Source organism: Canis lupus, chromosome X (genome assembly GCF_011100685.1).
Source record: "Canis lupus familiaris isolate Mischka breed German Shepherd chromosome X, alternate assembly UU_Cfam_GSD_1.0, whole genome shotgun sequence".
Classification (NCBI taxonomy): Eukaryota; Metazoa; Chordata; class Mammalia; order Carnivora; family Canidae; genus Canis; species Canis lupus.
This window is the reverse complement of record NC_049260.1, coordinates 33,571,308-33,592,517: the sequence shown is the minus strand read 5'-3', so window position 1 is coordinate 33,592,517 and position 21,210 is coordinate 33,571,308. Positions and strand designations below refer to the sequence as shown.

Genomic DNA, 21,210 nt, shown 5'->3' with positions numbered 1-21,210 from the left:
AGCTTTCTGCTTTTGTAAATCAAGTTTTGGGGGGACACAGCCAAGCCTGTCCCTTTACATACTATGCCTGCTTTTGTGCCACAAGAGTAGAGCGGTGTAGTTGTGACAGAGACTGATTGCATGTTCCTCAAAGCCCAAAATGGTTACTGTTTGACCCTTTCCAGAAAAGGTGTGCCAACCCCTGACATAGAGAGTAGTAGAGGAAATGGGGCAAAAGTAGAAATGAATTAGTGAATCTGGGTAAAAGGTATACAGCCCCTTATGCTCTTTTTGCAACTTTTCTGGTGAGTCTGAAATGTGATCAAAATACCAGAAAAAATAAAGATAAAAAATACTCCTTCTGAAGTAAAAAACAAAACATTCAAAAGAACACCCCCCCACCCCAAACCAGGAAGCTACCCAGGTGACCCAGATGGGTCCTGAGGCTTGAGCCCCAGCACTCATCCCCCTGAGCACCCCCAGGCAGGAGACAGCTACTTCTCTCAATCTCCTCTGCAAAGCACCGGCCGCCTAGGGCAGTCTCACTCCTGCCAGACCCTCAGCTTTTCCTAGGCCCGCCGCCCACCCCCACTATGCTTCCCAAGCCGGTAGACACGCTCTCACTGGTGCTCTCCACTAAAGACACTACTTCCAGAATGCCAGCCATTTGGAGCCAATGCTAAAAACTAAGCAAGGCTGCCATACATTGACTGCTTCCTTTCCAAGGCTTCGGATTTTAAGGGCAAGCTAGCTTTCCTTGGGATGCTCATAATCCATACTGATGAAAAGCAAGCTGCAGGAACTGGTCCCTCTTGACGCTAATTACCTGGATAACTGGACCCTGGACAAGTACTAGGTATAAACTTGAGGAAATGGAACTGGAGGCCAGGAATCAATAGCAAATGCTGATGGTCCAACACCCCCAGTGGCCCCTAGGTCTGAGGCCTGACATCACAGGCAGTGACCAGCCCAGTCTCCTTCCCTGGAACTTACGCTGCGCTGCACATGATCCACAGCCCGGCTCCTCTCGTCATTGCCGTTGTAATTCTGCATGGCGTCCGTGTAAGTCCTCAGGAAGGTGTCCTTGATCTGTAGAAGGCAGGGAGGAATGTGGTTCCCGGTCCACCACCACCCAAATGGACTTAGATTCATACTGACTTCTACTCCCAAATGGCTCTTCTGAAAATCTCTGAATAAATGTAGGCCAGGGAGCGAATGGCCCTGTTTTCTGAGACAAAAGATCTCAGAAAGTTTGCTGAGGGATTTATTAGCTCAGGAATGTAAAAAAGGAAAATGTTTTCCTCCTCCTCAATCCAGAGGAAGAAGCCTGCCTTGTGAAATGACCCACTGATGTAGCCAGTTTCTGCAAGAGCTGGAGAGAGTGAGCCCCAACATCAGGCCTGGCTTTTCTGCTTATTTTCTTCACATTGATTGATGGCCTTCTTCTGTCTCTAACTTTTACTGCCCTTGCTCTGAAGAATAGCAAAGGGCAGGTCACTAGAGGGCAGGAAGATGGATGTTGCCCTGGCCAGGAAGAGACCCCTATTCTAGCATGCAGAAGTAGGGCAAAACCAACCTGCACTGACCTGTCTTCATCGAGGCCAAAAAGAGAGGTGAAAGGACATGAACTTTCCTTGTTGCTAAGTAATTCACAAAACCCTTTCTGCTCCTCTGTGAGTACATTCAGCTGTGGCTTAACTTTCAAGCTCTGTTCCCCTGGAAACCTGCTGAAGGTGGGGTGTCAGGTGTGTTACCAGGCAACTCCCCACATATGGTAGGACTGCCCCCGGTTGCCAAAATGACTCTGGAGTGGGAGGACAGCCAATGACACTAATTGCCTGGTGGGAAGCTTGGGGCGAAGTATGGTGACTCTCTTACATAGGCATGCTCCTTGCTGAAATACTGGGTGCTCTGCCCATGGACTGCTTACAAGAGATAAATGGACATTAGTCACATAGAGCTTCTAAGCCATGGTGGGTGCTCCACTTGGCTGTTCATTTCATTTCATTGCACCTGCACTGTCTCTGCAGGGTGGGCAGGTGCACATGGAAGAGACCCTGGACCACGTTGAAGATTTCCACTGAAGAAACAAGCCCCTTGCTGGTGGGCCATGGGTGGTGTTGTAAGCCCCACCTACCACTCCTCTAAGAGTTTCAGATGCACAGAGGTGAGGTAGATAAGGGTGTCCAGGCCCTGACTATCAGGAACCATGGACTGATCCCTCCCCTCAGGGACCCCAGTCATGGCAGCATGTGGGAGGAAAGTGGGTAAGGGCTCAGCTGCATCTGGAGTTCACACATGTGCACACACACACTGGGGGCACCTCCAGGGCTGTGGAAGCCAGGACTTCATCAGGTTTTACCTGAGAAGAAGAATGTGGAACCTAATTCCAGACGCAGCACCCATACAATATGGGCTCTAGAAGTCGGCCTTGACACCTGCACTTGTAGCTCTGGTAAGGGGAGAACCAGAGCAATGGGGAAGAGGGGCAGAAAGCACATGAGCAAGCTCCCTGAGAACGCAACTTGGCCAAGCACAGAAGCGGGGTCTGGGGCAGATCATGGCCGACTGTCCACAGCCTCATCGTGTTTTCCATGTCTATCTGGTTAGGAATTTGTATTCCTTTCTAACATATGCGTATCTAGTTCTGGTTTTACCGTGATTTATAGGGTACGATAACAGGCTGTGGGGGAGTTAGGGTCAGTACTTCATTGTAGCGCACACTCTGTCTGACCTATCACCACTGTACACATCTGACAGGGGACACCATGGTAGCTACAGACAGCATGAGGTCGTCTCGTCTCTGCCTCATTGTCTAAATAGAGCAGCCACAGGGACAGTGCAAGGGAAGAGGGTCACATGTGATCTGAGACAGTCAGCAATGTCCTTGAAACCACAGTTACGATCACAAAACTATTCAGAATTCTTTTTCTCCAGCTTCTTAAGTCTTAACTATTACATGTCAATTAGAAACAAAGTGCTATAGGGGTTTCAGATCATGATGGCCTTCTCTCTCTCCCCCTCACCACCACATAGAGCAGCAGGGCCCCTCACTCCTGGGCTTGGCTTCTACCCCCCAGTTGGTGGGGGGTGGGGTGGGGGGCAGCCCCCAGGGCTCTGTGGAGGAGACAGGGGAGGGCAGGCTTTTTGGGAGTAATCAAGCAGTCACAGAAATCTTATTATATAGACACCCACCTGTGCCTTGCTAAAGCTGCGATTTTTTTTTTAAAGATATTATTTATTTGAGAGAGAGTGAGAGACAGCACGAGCAGGGGGTGGGGGTGGCAGAGGGAGATGTAGGCTCTCCACCAAGCAGGGAGCCCAACATAGGGCTTGATCCCAGGACCCTGGGATCAGGACCTGAGCCGAAGGCAGATGCTTCACCGACTGAGCCACCCAGGTGCCCTGAAGCTGTATTTTAAAAGGAATATTTAAACTACATTGAAGGTCACTGCTTTAAGACAAGGTGGAAAACCTTTCATGCAGGAGCCATTTCAAGGAAGAAAATGAGGATCAACAACTAAGGTGTCAAGTTTGGTGAAATTCCTGCATTTAGATTTTTCTGGGCATTTCAGCCCATATGAAAGGATGTTTCGAAAACAGCCATACCACTGGAAATGCCAGACAGCCTACATGTGGCCCCTTGTACATTTGAAGATGTTTCAAAAATCCTCCTCCCAAAGACCCTCTGAATTCTCTGCTTTGTGTATACCCACCTCATGACGAAACACAAAGCCTGAAATGCCAGCGACCAGCTCAGCCAGGAACACCAGGGACAGAAACATGGCATACTGAAAATCAAGCACATAGGGACAAAGGAGGGCACGTTAGGATCAAAAGGAGTGCTCCTTTAGGGGAGGTTACTTCTCATCACAGGGAATCACACAAATGCTCATATCCCCCAGACAAAGTTGAGAAAAAGTTTAAAAATACTCTTGTCCAGATTTCCCCACAGGAGCCTCAATATAGAAATGTGTCTATTTAATATGCATAAACGTTCTGGGCCACACATGCTGAGGAGAGCTCATCCGGAGACTCAGCTCAACCAGGAGAAATCTGGAAGGGCTTTTTATAACTCAGGTAGCCCCTATTTTTGATGTTAGAATGGTTGAGCCAGAAAGCACTCTGGGGGAAAAAAAAGGATTCTGGAGGTCACAGGTCTGCCTTGTCTGCGAATCCTTCATATGACCTCCTTCATGATGGTCAACTGGCATCTGTGTGCACCCTTCATGTGGTTTCTGCAAGCCTAGACTAGTTCCTCCACCTTCGTACCCCTAGTGGCCCATTCAGTTTTCAAATTGTTCCCGTTGCTGGAAAGCCTTCCTTTCTCTTGGCCACAGTTGGCCTACTTGTAACTTCCACTCCTTGGTGCTGGAACCGCTTTCAGGAGATCCAACCTTGCTCCTATGCAATGGTCCTTCATATGCATGAACACAGCTATGATGTGAACCTGCTGCTTCTCTTCATTTGGGTAAATCCCTCCAGTTTTCTTGAGCACATCTCCTAAAATGGCTTCAAACCCCATTCCTTTGCAACTGTATCAAGCTCATGCTGACAGAAAGACCACAATGCACACAGGTCAACACGCTTCCTCAATATGGTGATTGGGCTTGGATGTAGCACTTAATCAAGGCAAGGGCCAGTAGGCTACTTATCTCTCTTGTTTCACACAGTGCGTAGAGTTGATAGCCTTTAAAAAGCAAGCAAGCTACACTACTAACATTGTTTGTAAGTCTTGAAAACCCTTATTGCTTCTTACTCATTTCATGCTTCCTATACTTCCCAAGTGTGTGCATGTGTGCATGCACACGCGGGTGTGCACCCGTGCCTCCTAAGTTCAGGGATAAATTACACGGTACTTAGAAGACATTAAGGGTTTCCATTTTTGTGGCTTTGAAAAGAAGATAAAAGGAAAGAGAAGTGATTCTTTTCCGACAAAGCATATGTCTTACAATCTGTTTCTTCACATCTCAAAATGAAACACAACAGTCCTGAATGTTTGGAAGGGTCCTAGGTGATGCTATAGAATTTGGATAGACTATACATGGTCGTGTTAGTTACTTATAAGTGTACATATGTGCATAGGATCATAAATTATTTTTCTTGGTTAGTGGCACATATGTTAAAAGGAGGAAATACTCCCCTAGAAGGCCAGTTTTGTTTGCGATATTAACAAAAGTCTCTACATGCACTTAAAGCACAGCCACTAAGCAAATGCGGTTGTGAGTAGAATGCCCCACGTACATGACATCTGTCTCTCAACTTGGTTGACATTCTGTCAACTCAACAGAATGCAGTGAGAAGCACATTTGACTCTAGGGAGAGTCTCACACCAGGCCTAGAATCCAGCAGAACATCCTAGGGGCAGTAAGTGTCAGGAGGCAGGTGGGAGCAAAGACATTTGACTATGTGTGGTCAGAAGGCCTCCTACGTTGGAATCCTCACTTTGTTGTGGGCTCCTAAAGAAGAGGCAGCCACTCTGGGCCTCCATGAAATGGCAGTAGTTATTTTCAGTTGTTTTGCAACTAATGAGGTTAAATGAGAACCATACAATTCTAGAATGAGAGTTAATCAAGTGACTTCCGCTCTTGTCGGCCAGATCAGCAGTTTCCTGTCTCTGGGAAGTTCCCTGTTTCCAGGAGCTTCCAGAGAACAGCTGCTTCTCCTTCAGAAGGCCTTGGCCAAAAGCCTATGGGGGAAAGCTTGTACTAAATATAGGTGGTAGGGGTTGAGCTTTCTCCACATGAAAAGACTGTAGTAGAACTAGTCTTGGCTTTGGAAGGAGACGTCTAGGGGTTCTAACCCTAGTTCTCCACACACCAGTCATGTGAAGCTGGGCAGGTTATGCACCCAGTACAGCATCTAGCACATAAAAGGAACTGATGGGTTTTTAAAAGACCAAAGACAAAAACTAAACAAAACCCCCAGCAATCTTCCCCAAAGGCTCACCTGCTAGTGAGCTCCCAAGTGTTAGGAGGAGATGGCAGAGTGGTCTGAAACCAGCTTCAGCAGAGCCACAGAGAACTGTTCCAGTGTTGTAGCCCCTCTGCCATCCCCCTTTAGGTGGAGCATTTGGGCTGGAAGAAACCTTGCTGAGTTAGTCCAATGCTATTCTTTCATAAATGAGGACAGTGGCCCAAAGAGGTTACTTCCCTGCCGCTAAAGACCTAAGCCAGGCCTCCTCCCTTCTTGTTTGGACACAGGGATTCTTAGCCATCTTTCTTTTCTATGCCTCTGAAGTAGATTCTCCCCTTGCCACTCAGTGAACTAAACGGGAGGTTCTCAACCCCTGTTGTACAATCGAATCTCGTAGAGAGCCTTTGGAGAGTGTGATGCCAGGGCCCTGCAGCCACGGATTCTGGTTTAGCCGGCTGGAGGTGGGACCCTGGCAAAGGAGTTTTTAAAAAGCTGCCCAGGTGATTTAAGCAGGCATGCAGAGTTGAGGACTAGACCAAAAGAAATCCTAAGTCTTGTAAGAAGTCCTGGAAGGGCAGACTCCGGGTGCTAGCGTCGAGTGGCAGGTGACAGCAGCAGAAATGCCTCCATGTGGCTTCACTATGGCTTTTCCATCAACCCAGAAGAATCAGTGCTGGCCAGAGCATTGACCTCCTGCATGGTCTGCAGGACAGAAGTGGCCAGATCAAACACTCCCTCCATGAAGTTGTCAAGAGACTCATCAGTGCCACTTTGGAAGGTGGTTCCTTTGGAGTGAGTTACCTGCACACTTGTATCAGTCACTCGAGGGGAGTAAATGTCACCCTAACCTAGGGCTAAACCAGGAAGTAGAGGCAACACAGCACTGAGGGACCCTCCACTCTCCCCTTTCACAAAATGAGGCCTCTGAAAGAAATCTCTTTAAACAGAATGTTCTTTTGAGGAGAGGCCCTTGCTACATCTATAAAATCTTTCAATGTTAATGCTCATTAAAGAAGAGCATGAGCAGTGAGTGGACAATTAGGCAATGAGTCTACCAAAAATTAAGAATTGTGGTAACAGCCTTGCAACAGCCTGCCCCTTACCCTTTGGGAAACATCACACCATGTGTGCTCTATTACAGTAAAGGTGCCAAGCACTGGGCCTAGTAGCCACCATTTGGCACTGCATCAACCCTTCCTTGAGTGAGGGAGCTCTGGCTTAGCTCAACTCCCATAGCACTGAGCCAGGGTGTGCAGGTTCAAAGAAGAGTGTGCCCATACAGCCAAGCATGGCCAAGTTCAAGGAGGCAGAAAGTATTTCTCCAGTGGGAACTGGAAGCTGAAAGGCTGCTTATGGTCAGGATGCTGCCTTGCCCACCAAAGCTGTGCATTACGTACCTGAAGAGCTTTCTAAGAAAGAATTCAAAACTGGGCCAAGGCATCTTGCCATGAAGATACAGATGGCTTCTTGCAACCACAGGCCACTGCTTTGTCACCACCTACCCCAAGGGACCAGAACTGGATTTTTTGTGCCAGGCTGTGTTTGGGGTTATTTGGCCCTCTAAAGGATTAAAAGGTGGATTAGGCAAGAGTCTGGACTAAAATTAGAGTCAAGGCATATTGACTTGTGTGGGGCTTTTGGAAAGGCCATGCTGCTTTCATGTGATCGATATTTTTTTTCAAAAAGTAGTTGAAAGAGCAGTATTGTGCTGTGACAGACTCACCAGTTTCAGCATCCACGGGCTACCACGGCAGGTTGCGAAGCATCCAAATAGGCCAAAGACCACAATGGTGGTGCCAGTTCCAATGAGCACATAGGGAGCATTTGTGGAGTTCTCAGCAATCAGGGAGATGTAGGTGCCCAGAGTAAGTTTGCCCCAGACTCCAACGGCCAGCAGGATCACCCCAGTGATCTGAAAAGGGATGGCGGGGGAGAAGAAACAGTGAAACTGTGAAGGTGAGAATCGATATTGTGATGTGGCCTGGATCTGAAGACTCATGTTCCCGTGGGCAAGTGGCACTTGCTGCAGGAGTCCCGAAGCTGCGGGGAGTGGCAGAGGCCAGTCATTCAAGCCATCAGAGGGTAAAGACACTTTGGTTTTGTACAATTAGATCTGGCCCTTATGCAAAACCATATGTGGCTATCCTATGGATTGAAAGTCTAGCCGACAACAAGGAACCTTTTTTTTTTTTAAAGCTGTCTTTTTAAAAATGCATGTTAATACAGGTCTGAGAGCCCTCCCAGGCCCGGTCAGAGAGCTGCCGCCCAATGCTGAGCTGGGCATAATGCCAATAAGAATGTCGGCTGTCCTCTTCAATGCCACATGTAGATACAGTACATTTTAAGGATGTTTTGCATGATAGTTTATGGAACAGGATGATTTCCTTTCACTATTATAACAAAAATCTCTACAAAAGCAAAAATTCAAAATATCTTTTTTTAAATTTTTTTAAATTTTTATTTATTTATGATAGTCACAGAGAGAGAGAGAGAGAGGCAGAGACATAGGCAGAGGGAGAGGGAGAAGCAGGCTCCATGCACCGGGAGCCCGACATGGGACTCGATCCCGGGTCTCCAGGATCGCGCCCTGGGCCAAAGGCAGGCGCCAAACCGCTGCACCACCCAGGGATCCCCTCAAAATATCTTTGAATCCCTATCAATATACTACCTTATTTACAGTGCTTTATTCAATATAAAACAACAGAAGAATCTGAATCACTCCTGGAATTAGCCGTAATGCGATTTGGCAAATCCTGCTGATAGGTCCAAAGGAAATCCCCACAGCATGTCTAAACTTCAGACCCTTGCATCAGTCAGACCCTGACTTTAGGGGACAGACTTGGGGCTACAAGCTATGCCTTGCCCTCCATCCCATGCAGGCTACATGACCCAGCGGCAGACTTTGTGTCTCTACTTCCCTGGCTGGTCCCTCTTTCAGTTTGCCAATAGCTAAGCAACTCATTCAAATGGACATCCCTCTAACTGCCACCTCTTCTGACATCTCATGAGTCTTGAAAGAAACCTGGATGTCCAAGGGAGCCCTTCCGCAGCTCTGCCCCACCCTATGGCCCAATGTCCTATCCCAGATGCCTCAGCTTCCTGTTCAGCCTGGCTATCCAAATGAGGAGGCATAATGAGAAATAGGAGCAAAACAAGATGATACACATCAATATTCACCCTTGCCAAGGTCTCCCCTGTCCATCAACACACTGTCCTAAATATGTGCTACAAGAGGAACCAAATGGCAGGGCCAGTGAAGATGCCTGGGCCTCTCTCCTGTACACTCTGAAAAGCCCCGCAGTCTGGAGCCACCAAGCTCCACCATCAGATTGTTTCTCTGTGCAGGGCGCTCCACCCATGTGGAGGAAGGGATCAGTGGGAAAAGCATGAGCTTGTTGATATTCCCATGACCCCACCCCAGTTACCTCTCTACTCTGTAGGGCCATCTGCGAAAGATACAATTAAAGCTTTACATCAAGGATGCCTGGGTGGCTCAGTGGTTGAGCATCTGCCTTTGGCTCAGGGTGTGATTCTGGGGTCCTGGGATCGAGTCCTACATAGGGCTCCCCACAGGGAGCCTGCTTCTCCCTCTGCCTATGTCTCTGCCTGTCTCTGTGTCTTATGAATAAACAAATTTAAAAAAAAAAAAGTTTTTCATCAGAAAAAGATTGAGGGACCAGTGCTAGTTTCATAAGGGGAAGGTGAATGAATGTGATACAATCTTGAGGAGATAGCATTTGACCCTAATATTTGGGAGAAGGTGGCCCAGTGGAGGTCTGCCTGCCTTTGAAAAGTTCCTATAGGGGTTGGCCTCAATGAGTTAAGAAAACCAAGACCTGGATGCTGCCAAGAGTTTCAAGTCCTCTGCTGCCACCTGGTGGCTGCTCAAGAAAAGTAGCTCCCTTGAACAGCCTCTCTTGCCATATGGAAGCATAAAATGGAAACATAACATGCCTTTCATCCACCAGAAGCAAAATAGAAGATTCAACTCTCCACTCATTAGGGAAAGGAACGCAGTGAACACTGGGGAGGAAAGAGAGTGCCTGGTCTATCTTTTATGACTCAATGCGTAGCATGGTGCCAGGCACAGAGGAAATATTAAATGCGCACCAATGAACATACATTTCACTTCTCTGGGTCTTTGAAACCTCTACCTCTTTAAAAGAGTCCTTCAAATGTCATATACTTAAAAAACTTCTTCATTGGGTGGATGTTGTGAGGGGCCCTAAAATGGAACCAAAGAAAAACTTCTTCCCCTACTTCCCACTTCTAACATTATCTGCCTAATGCTATAATGTCACAAGGTCAACGTACTGAACAAAACCAAGAATTCAATTAAGCCAAGCACTGTTTAGGCTGAATATACATCTCATCTACAGACTTGCTCTTTCAGGTGACTGACTCCCCCATCCCCTGCCTTGCTCGCCCAGAGACTCAGTAACACTTAGGACATAGGCTGAGTAGCTGTATTGCACACACTGATGCCAGTTGTCATTGGGATGCAGTGGCTTTAGTGACCCAAGATAAGAGTCTGACGGTTTAGGTTTCTGTGACCAGTCATTTCATAAAGTTCACTTACCACCATAACAAATATTATGTGCAGTACGTTCAAAGTTAACACACATCCAGATTTTAAGGCTAATGTGTATTCACATTTTGATTCCCATTTCCTCCTTTCAAAAAGTCATTTCTCTGAACACCACCATTGCTTTGCATAGCACAGCCCTCTCATGCAAAGCACAAAACCTGTAACATCCACTTTTTAAAATGTTCATAAAATGTAAATTACACTAAAATTAGAATACTATTTTTGCAGACCTTAAAGGTGCCTCTTAAAGCTTGCCAGCAGAAGCAAAGAAACACAACACTGTGGATACCACATTGCATGGGAGAAAAGCCATCCAGTATCTTGGTCTTGACCAAGCCAAGTCAGCCTCTAAGGAACTCTTTCTCCTAATGATGTGGAGACTGGACCCCATTAGAACCTATCTGCTGGGAATCTAAGAACAGCCCAGAGAGAAAAGGCCTTCTCCAATGCTGCTCTTCTCACATTCAGAGATCCCTGATGGACCAACTCTGCATTTGGAAGCCTGAACCCCACATATGCAAGGCATTTTGCACACATTGAACCCACCTCTGCAGCCTCATCTCTCTCGCCCTCTTTATGCACTCTATGTAGTTCTAGTAAAACCAGGCTGTTCTCTGTATTTCCTGTGCTATCTTACTTCTCAGCCTTTGCTCACGACGATCCCAGCTAGACTTCTTCCCCTTCCTATCACTACCTGTCTATATCCTAAACTCGTACGGCATACCATACCCACTCCTCACAGCCTCCTTACACAGAACTTACTCTGTAGTATGCCCCTGTCATGCAGCGCCCTATCCCCATCCCATGTACCTCCAGGACTGCAACCCCCTTGAGGGCAGGAGCTGTGCATCATGCACATGGTCAATGTCCAGTACATGTCTGCTGAGTGAAATGAATAAACACCTGATTGTAGATGTGAGAAGGAGAAAGAATTTTCTTATTAGCTATCTATCTGCTATACTCTCTGAATCTCTGTGAGGAACCTGCCAATCCAAGCAGGCATTGTAGTCTGGGGAAATCACGATGCTAAGGACAAAGACAAAGAACTGATCGGGACAAGGGAAAGGAGGTTGGGCTGCAGTGCGCCCTACGGTGATAGAAACCACAGTGGGTGGTGGTAGTGGTGGTGGACTTGGGGCAAGTACTGGATGGAACTGCCAGGCAGTTGAAGGAAAAAAAAAAAAAACCCACAAGCTAAGGGCTGAAATCCATAAAACAAGCTCATGCTTTCTCTCATTTTGTCTACTATAATAACACTTTTCAGCAAAGGTAAGAAACATACAAAGATCAGCCAAAGTCAAAAGTCATTGTTAGGGCAGCCCGGGTGGCTCAGTGGTTTAGTGCCGCCTTCAGCCCAGGGCATGATCCTGGAGACCCGGGATTGAGTCCCACATCGGGCTCCCTGCATGGAGCCTGCTTCTCCCTCTGCCTGTGTCTCTGCCTCCCTCTCTCTCTCTCTCTCTCTCTCTCTCATAAATAAATAAAATCTTTTTTTAAAAAAGTCATTGTTGGGATCCCTGGGTGGCGCAGCGGTTTGGCGCCTGCCTTTGGCCCAGGGCACGATCCTGGAGACCCGGGATCGAATCCCACATCAGGCTCCCGGTGCATGGAGCCTGCTTCTCCCTCTGCCTGTGTCTCTGCCTCTCTCTCTCTCTCTCTCTCTGTGACTATCATAAATAAATTAAAAAAAAAAATAAAAAAAAAAAAAAATAAAAAAAAAAAAAGAAAAGTCATTGTTATCTGTGTGATTTTCTTCTTGGTTCCTTCCAACACGCATGTGCACACACATGCTCACCCCTACGTGTACCTTTACAAGCACCCACAGGGTGACAAGCAAGGCACGGGTCCCTTTGACACATCTCTTCTGCTTTTGGTCACAATGAGGAGGCTCAGGGCTCACCAAAGCAATTTTGTATCTGAGCTCCTCAGAGCCCTGCAATTTCTAAACCAATCGGTGTGGTCACTGGGTTTAGCTTTCTCATGGAAGTTTTGCTTCTTTCCCAGAAGGCTCCATTAACAAGCAGCAAACAGTGTGGCTGAAGACGGGACAAAGCAGAGCTTACAGTTCAGAGCCCACATGAGTGGCCTAGGTAAGGTGCCGCTCTCATGTCAACCACAAGCTGGGAGCGCAGGCCCGCCAGCAGTAGGTAGGCTGAGGCTCAGAGTCTCATTGCATTCCCGGCCGCTCGACATTTTCTGTGTGCTTCCTCTGCAGCTCAGAATACATGGGCAGCAGAGTGCCTCCGGCTACTTCTAATTTGGGCTTGGTGAGGAGGCTGAAAAAGCTATAATGGTAGCATCAGAACAAGTAGATCAGAACTAGAAAATGAGATGGCTCACATTACCTTAAAATCACATTGAAAGGCTCTACAGGTAGGATGGGGGCCAATATACCACGGGGTGTCCAAAATGTCCTGGAAGAGACATCCTGAGGTTTGTTTTCATCCTGAAGTGAATACTGGGGAAGCAGGAGCTGAGATCAGTACTGTCCTTTGCCCCCCTGCCAACCAGGTCAACACAGCTAATGCTGGGAAAGCTCTCTACCGTCCCTGCAGCATCCTGGTCCTCAGCGAGGAGCCAGAGAAACGGTGCTTCTATCTTTCCCACATGCCTGTGGGCATTTCACTGGAACCCACTGCCTCCTCTGCACAAAGACCACAGCAGCAGCTCCTCTCATGCCCATGAAAGGCTGTCCCAGGTTTGGGTCTGACAGAGCCAAATCCATGTATTCTTTATTTCCTTAATTGCATAAGATATGAAGTATGCACCTGTGTCACCATTGGCATAATGTGTATCTGTTCTTATAGGTGGGGCTGATGAACCCATGTATTATGCAATTAAAGGAAAAAAAAGACCATGAAAAGCTGAATTATAGAAACACAAGCTCTCTTGAAGGCACCCCATCCTAAGAAGCCATATGGGATAGAAGGCACAGGAACTAAAACCAGCCTAAAGAAACACACAGAAAAAACTGTAGGCCGAAATCTCAGCCAGACGGCATGGTAGGTGAAGCCACAGATCAATCATCCCAGAGGCTTCCAGGTTCATTCACCCCTGGTGACTCCACGCAGAGGCACTGTGAAAAGTTCTTCCTCAACTCCAATTCTCTAACTCAGAAGAAGCACAGGACACGGAAACTCCATACATATCATAATTAAAATAAGTACAATTAAATAATTAAAGTAGTCATGAAAGCATTAAAATACGGGGTCCTCAGCAGTCAGATTTTAAGCAGCAGCCAGAAACTATTCTTTCTGCCCACTCTTACTTGAAGTGTGATGCTGAGGAGACTGCGGGGCAGGGTGCTTTGCCCAGTGCTCTGACCTGATTTTGTACACAGGGATAATAAGGCAACCAGAAAGGCAGACAAACCAGCAAGCTTCCACCACGTCGCGGTTTTCTCTTTGAACTTGAAGAAGTAAGAGTGTGAATCTGTTACATTTACAACTTAAGATCTTATTACAATTTTTTTGTGAAAATACTGCACTGGACTAAGAGGCAGAATTTATTGGGGTTTTCTAGTAATCCTGAGAACCCACTCCAGATGAGGAGCAGGAGAGGAGCCAGTATTTTTTAAAGGTAGGTGAAGGGAAGAGCTCTGGGCTGGGAGTTAGAATCCTAGGGCTTCAGTTGCAGTTTATTACAAATTAGCTGTGTGACTCTGGGCAGATCACCTAACCCTTCTGGGCCTCTGTTACCTCTTCTGTAAGATCAGCAGGTGGAAAACACTGATTTCCAGTGCCTCCCTCCAGCTCTAACATTCTGATACAACAAATCAGAATCTCCAACTTGACATGCTTATTCACTCTGAAATCTATTTAGGGATGTGCCCACTGGGAAAATAAGCACTAGAAAGTTTATTAGGTCCTTCCTGTGACTGACAAACTGTCGGCAGTGGGAGTAGGAAAGTCGGCTCGGCTCTGGACTCACTGCCCACTGTTCTGCCAGCTTCCTGAGGTGACAACTGGCTGCTGGGAAAGAGAAGGAAAGAAATGCCCAGGGGGTCAGGCATTGCAGTTCTACACAGATGCTCAAAAATTCGTTAGGTCACTAGCTTAACAACAAGCTTTACTTCTTATACGAAGATGACATGTCATCTTAAGAGCAATAAGACATATGCTTTGAGCTGCTTCTTTCTAGGAGACTATGTTAGCCAACCCAACCTTTTTGCTCTCTTGCCTTTGTGGCTATGGAAGAGAGCACATGTTACAGGACAGGGAGATTAGCATGATCATTAAAAGGGGACATGGAAATTGAGAAGAGGGAGAGAATTGATATGATCTTAAACACAGATTGTCTAAAACTGAGTTTGAGGGCACCTGGGTGGCTCAGGGGTTGAGTGTCTGCTTTTGGCTCAGGTCATGATCCCAAGGTCCTGGGATCAAGTCCTGCATTGGGCTCCCCGTGGGGAGCCTGCTTCTCCTTCTGCCTGCATCTCTGCCTCTCTCTGTGTGTCTCATGAATAGAAAGATAGAATCTTAAAAAAAAAAAAAAAAAAAAAAAAAGGAAACAACTGAGTTTGAGAACCATTAGGAAACCCAGAGACTGTCTGGTCCTGGCCCTGTTTTCTATTGTGTTTCACATGACCAAAGGCACTCAGAAGGGAACATTCAGAAGGTGCTCATGGATGTGAGGCCACAGTTTGGGAATGAGTCAGAGATGCAGGTGAGGGCCGAGGCCGGAAGTGACAGTCAAGGGAAAGAGGTGTCTCAGGAAACAAGCAGAGGACGGACAGGGCTAAGGCTTGAGGAAGATAGTCACTAGAATGTCGGGGGATGATGCTGGAATTTGGGGAACAGTGAGGAGATGCGGCAGAACCGAGTGGACAAGTCTATGAAGGTGGCTGCCAACAGGAGAAGTAGGAGACACGCAAAGAAAGAGATTTGTTTTTCTCCTAAAGACTTACTGGAAACAAAAGGCCAGTGCAGTTGGGCTCCAGGTATGCCAATGGGCAGACAGGGTACTCTTTATTTATATATCCAGTAAAGCCCACTGCAACTGTGTTTTACATTTGAATATTATTCATCCCGCAGCCAATTCATAGAATTCAAATTCCAGGAGCTAGGGCATGAGCCCAGAGTGATTTGTCAAAAACTCTAGCTTCTATTTGGATTTTACCAGTGAGCGGCCAGGATCTGATGTGCACACTGTCTAACAGATCATACATAGATGCTTCTGAAAATATGAAAAGGGCTTTGAACAGCACTATGAAAAGCTAAGGAATTCCGGCTCCTGCTGTGGGCTCACCACAGGCCTTTCTTCACATGTGTAGTAGAGCAGCTGACCGTGTCATAGGAAATGGCTCCAGGGATGCTTTAAGTCTATCAAACAATGCTTCCGTCCTCCCAGATGTCTTAAATATGCAACCACCAGCTTGCACCCATCATGTTGCAGATGTGCCTTCGTTCCTCATCTGTGAAATGACAGGCCTGGCCCCATAACATCTATAGGAGACCTTCCTGTGCTCAAGTTTTTATGTGTTTCTTTGAGTTTCCCAGTGGTCCTCAGAGGGGCCAAGATCAAGCCCAACTGTTCCCTAGGATGCAGACCTAGGCGTTCACCAAGGGCCTGTGCTGGCTGGGCTTTGTACTCAGCCTGGGGGAGTCTATCTGGGGAGGGGCTCAAGAGGTGGCTGATTGGACACTGAATCATCTCTAATGTCCTAAAGGCCCAAGAAGCAGTAGAAATTGATCAATATGTTGGCAGTACTTCCTGAATCAAAAACTGGGTCTGAACATGGTGGAGACATTGGAAATAGACCTCTCACAGAAAGTCAGGGCTACACAGTTGCTCAAATCATAATCAAGACCACTTTATGCAAATAGCCTTTCACTACTTGAATTACTAAATGCCTTCAAATGAGCCCAATCGGTTCTACCTTCTACTTAATTCCATTATTCAACAAAGGGTCACAGAAATTTCCAAATATGTTATTAGGGACTCTGCAAATCCTACTAGGAAACGAGAAAGAATGGGCAGCCTTGAATTGGTTTTGCATTTCCTGTCTATCACCCTAAAAGATTCTGGACTTTGGGTCTCCTCCCTCTTAAATAAAGTCCATAAAGAAAGGCTCCCAGAAGCAAAAGAGAATTTCAGCCTGTGTTTATTAGGACATTGAAAAATGTCCCATTATATCCAGGAGAAAATTTTAAGGGCAGCTTATTCTGAGTTTCTCAGCATTACTTTTCATCTAAGTATTGCTGAGTTCTCCTTGAGAAGGTTCAAAATAGGACTTAGGTTTTTGATTTACACCAACAGGGAGCGTTGTTATAATTTCAAGCCTCTAAGAGCATGTAAAAGAAAGAAGTGAACAAACCAGAGGTTAAGACTGTTGGGCCATAGTTCACACTTCTGGTTTCTCTGATGACCCAGATATATAAATAGATGGCGTAAAGGTGAATGCCTACTAAGAATTGGGGCAGCAAAGCCACTTATGGGGAGATTTGGGTACTTAGAAATCAGGACCAGCTGTAGTGGCTACAGTGACAGGAGTTTAATGTCTGGGGGATTCCCTCTATGCCACATGTCTTCCATGGAACCCCCAAGTTGACTTCACTCATATTTTTAAGATCTGTTGGCCTGGCTGACACACACACAGAGTCAGGTGAGTGCCAGGAGCACCAACGAACAGCCTTATCACTGTCGTTAGCAGGTGGCCAAGCAACTGAAGGAAGTGCCGTGGGGAGAAACCACTTCCTTGGCTTCCCCTCCTCAGGTGACCTAGGAGCGGACCAGTGCTGTGAAAAGATGTATCAGATTCCACACTAATAAGAAGAGCTATTTTAAAAGGAGATCATGTCAGGGTAAGCTTATAAACAAGAGCTACGACCGTATTATTAATGCCCGTTGACAGAAGGTTTCTGCTGACTGCACGTTTATCCTGCCCTGCATTGTTAATTGTGAGCATATCAAGATTTGAAGAGTCTTGTGGGAGGAAAGAAGGTCCTTTATCTCCTCCGTATCCACCAAAGCCTCACCCGCATCCTGTGCCCGATCTTCCAAGACAACAGGTCATTCAGAAATTCCGTCCTGAAGCACATTTAATAGAATCACTGCTTGTCTGAGTATGATTCTCAATTTTCAATTTGAAAGCCACTCACTGTGCCCATGATGAGCACAGGGTGGGAGCTCAATAATGCACAGTGAATCTTACTGGCAATCTCTCGTCTTCAAATTCAGCTCCCTTCCAGTAGCCATGTTCTTGGGGGCTACAGGATAGGAATGAATGTGGATAAACTAGTCCTATCAGTGATTCCATACATGTGAACTGAAATGCCAATCTGTGACTGAATAGCACATGTCTCCCATGATTATGTTGTTGAACAGATTTAGCTTTCCAGGGGTTCCATTATTTGCAAAAGGGAAAACTTTCTTTGCATCATTTCTATATACAATCATCATCTTCAAAATACCAAAAACAAGCCCATCATCCTCCATGTATACTTATACCTCATACAAACATGCATAAACAGGATGAGATTAGAACATAGTGAGGTGATCCCTGAAGGCCTGTGCTCGATCTGGCTATGTGTTGATGGGGGCTGTAGGGGTGGGATGTTTAGGGGAGCTCATGTCTCTTTTCAGATGAACTTGGCATTGATTAGGGCCAAAAAGAGGGCCTATAATTAGATGAGTAAAACAACCTGTGGAGGAAACACACAAGCAGCACTGAATAACCAGATTCTTACAAATAGTAAGGTGGTCTTCTTTCAGTGATCCTAAATTTATCCTGAGATCATTTAAGGGGGAAAAAAACCCCTCACTTCTATTAGCGATTTTTAAAAAAAGATTTTATTTATTTATTCATGAGAGACAGAGAGAGAAAGGCAGAGACACAGGCAGAGAGAAAAGCAGGCTCCATGCAGGGAGGCCTATGCGGGACTAAATCCTGGGACCCCAGGATCATGCCCTGGGCCGAAGGCAGATGCCCAACTGCTGAGCCACCCAGGCTTCCCTTCTATTAGTGATTTAATTAACTTTCCTTTCAATATTCAAATATCCACATCACACACATATGTGATACCGCCACCAAATAAAAACACAGGGACAATTCAGATGTCTAATATGGACAGGGTATTGCAGGAAAAAAAATTAACTTTAAGTAATAACACATGTTCTTGGCCAAAAAATAAATGTTATTTCAGAAAAGCACGGAGGGTACTTCACCATCTCGACCACTACCACTTGGGCCAAGCCATCATCTGTGGCCTCTCTCCCTGCCTCTACCTTTACCCCCATGCTCTGTTCTCAACCCTGCAGCCAGGACGATCTCATTTAAACCAGAGTCCAATAATATTACTCGTTGGCTCAAAACCCTTCTACACATCCCACCTCACAGCGCAGGAGCCAGTGTTCTCAACCCTGGCCCTCAAGGCCCCACTTGCCCTGAACTCTACCACCCAGTTCCTCCCATGTGACCTCCAGTGGCTCCCTCCTTGGTTACTGGGCTCCAGCCCTCATGGGCCTTTTGGGGGTGCCCCAAGTGCTCCCTGCCTGGTTCCTGCCCCAGGGACTTTGCAATTGCTCTTTCCTCTGCCTGGACTTCAGAGACCCCTCGTTTTTTCAAGTCTCTGCTCCTCAATGAGCCCTTCCCTCATGACCCCATTTCCAACTAGAACCCTGCCCCTCCAGCATTCCTTATTCCCTTTCACAACCTGTTTTTCTCTACTGCACTTACCATCTGCAAACACTATTTGATTTACTTGTTTCGTCTATCTCCCCAAGTGAATTTCAAGCTCCATGAGGTCAGGGGATTTTGCCTATTTTATTGATGTATCCTCAAAGCCAAGACAAATTCCTGCCCATAGTAAGTGCTCAGTAAATATTTGTTAAGTGATGGGATACAAGAGGACAGGCTGGTAGGTAAGTGGGAGCGTTGGAGGCCAGGAGATCTACTACGGTCATGGGCACTGCACTAAGTAAGCCAAACAATGGACTTGACTCTCCTAAGGCCAGGCAGTTGCACTCATAAAAACCTCTTCTCTGGCCAATTTGCTTCTAATCCAGCACATTGGTTCATAAATGTCTGCTTTTGACCACAAGGGGGACTAAATGAGAAAGCGCGGGAACAGGCTAGGTCTAATCCACTAATGGAAATGTAATGCGAAGCTCTAACATCCTATAACTCCATGAGGTCCATAATTAATGGTTAGGAGTCAAGAGAATGAGCAGTGCTTATACCAGCAAGATTTCTGTCTTGAAACATGTACAACAGTGTGGGGTAGGGGTGGGGAGGTCTGGAGGGGGTGCTTACTGAGTGCTGGGCACTATGCTAAGTGCTTTAATGGTTTGGCTAGCTCAATCTCCTAATAATCCTATAAAACCTGCCTGAGGTCATCACCACTAAGTGGCAGAATAGGCACTCAAAGCCCTGGCCTTCAATCACTGCCTTTCCTTAATGTCCTCCCAGGTAGCCTGCCCTGGAGAAGGTTCTTTTTCCCTAACCCTCTGCCCCTGCTTCCTCTGTTAAGAGAAACATAGAAGCCAGCATTATCCATCCTGGAAATTATGCCAGGTTGATTCTCAACTCTGAGAATTTGGCTGCCACAATTAAAAATAAATAAATAAAACCCCAGGGCGTGGTGCTGATTTATTTAAAAACGCTGTCCAGTATTTCTCCCCTTCCAAGCAGGAAAACCTAGAGAAATGGAAATATGTCCTGTTCTGAGCTACAGCTTGATACTTTAAATGAACCAGGATGGGGAATAAATATCCTGATGTACATGCGGGGATGAGCCAGAAATGTTAAGTATCACACACATCACACCCAAGTTGACATGAGGACCAATCTGAAGCATCAGTACAGCTTGGCATGCACACCGAAAACTAGCACATTCTGGGAAAAGTTTAGGAAACTAAAGTACTCCAGGTCTCAACCTGAGAAAACAGCTAAGTGTGTAGCTGAAATACATATGAGGGGAATCCACTCTGTAGCTGGAGCGGTTGGAGCAGCTCTGACCCAAAGTGATGGGCTGAGTTGCCAGCTAAGGTGGTGGCAGCATTATCTGCCTGCCCCACAGCCTGGCAGGGGAATGTGACCCGTCCATCACAAACTAAGGGCATAGTCCAGAAACAGTTACCTGTGCACGCCTGTGATAAGTGGTATTTATTGAGTGGTACTGTGCTCCTTATATGCCTCATCACATTTATCCTTCATTTCTGTTCTGCAGATGAAAAATACACCTTTAAAAACTGAGGCTTTTGTAGGGCACCTGGGTGGCTCAGTCATTTAAGCATCTGACTCTTGATTTCGGCTCAGATCTTGATCTCAGGGTCATGAGGTAGAGCCTTGTGTTCGGCTCCCCACTAGGCGAGGAGTCTGCTTGAGATTCTCTCTCTCCCTCTCCTTCTGCCTCTTTCTCCCCTCCGTCCCCTCCCTATCAAATAAATTAATTAATTAAAAAATTAAAACTGAGTCTTTGAAAGGCTTGGCAATTTGCTCGAAGTCACAAAGCTAATAAGGGGTACCGTCCAGAGTTAAATTCACTTCTGTCCAACTCTAAGGCAGCTCTCCCCCACCCTACCATGACTCTGCATTCTGCGGCAGTGTGAGCGATATGGGCCAGCTCCCAGGGCCTGAGGTCCAGGAAAGGCAGTGATGTAGCAGGAAGTCCAGCTTTCTCTACACTGTCTAGGTAACTCTTTAGGATGGGTTTTGAGGAAACCAGCATTCTGAACCAATTTCCACAAGTTTCTTGGGCAGTTTCTAGTTGTCAACATGTAGGAAA

The 21,210-nt window shown here is 46.5% G+C and overlaps 1 protein-coding gene across 2 annotated transcripts in view; it reads right to left on the bottom strand.

Annotated features, from left to right (window-relative positions):
* TSPAN7 (tetraspanin 7) overlaps positions 1-21,210 on the bottom strand; it is a 128,599-nt gene that overhangs the window by 15,804 nt on the left and 91,585 nt on the right. For both annotated transcript variants that reach the window (XM_038587174.1, XM_038587175.1), the window contains 3 exons: positions 7,619-7,807; positions 3,696-3,770; positions 973-1,068 (listed from right to left, as the gene is read on the bottom strand). In XM_038587174.1, the coding sequence (XP_038443102.1) occupies positions 973-1,068; positions 3,696-3,770; positions 7,619-7,807 (360 nt within the window). The remainder of the gene's footprint in view (positions 1-972; positions 1,069-3,695; positions 3,771-7,618; positions 7,808-21,210) is intronic.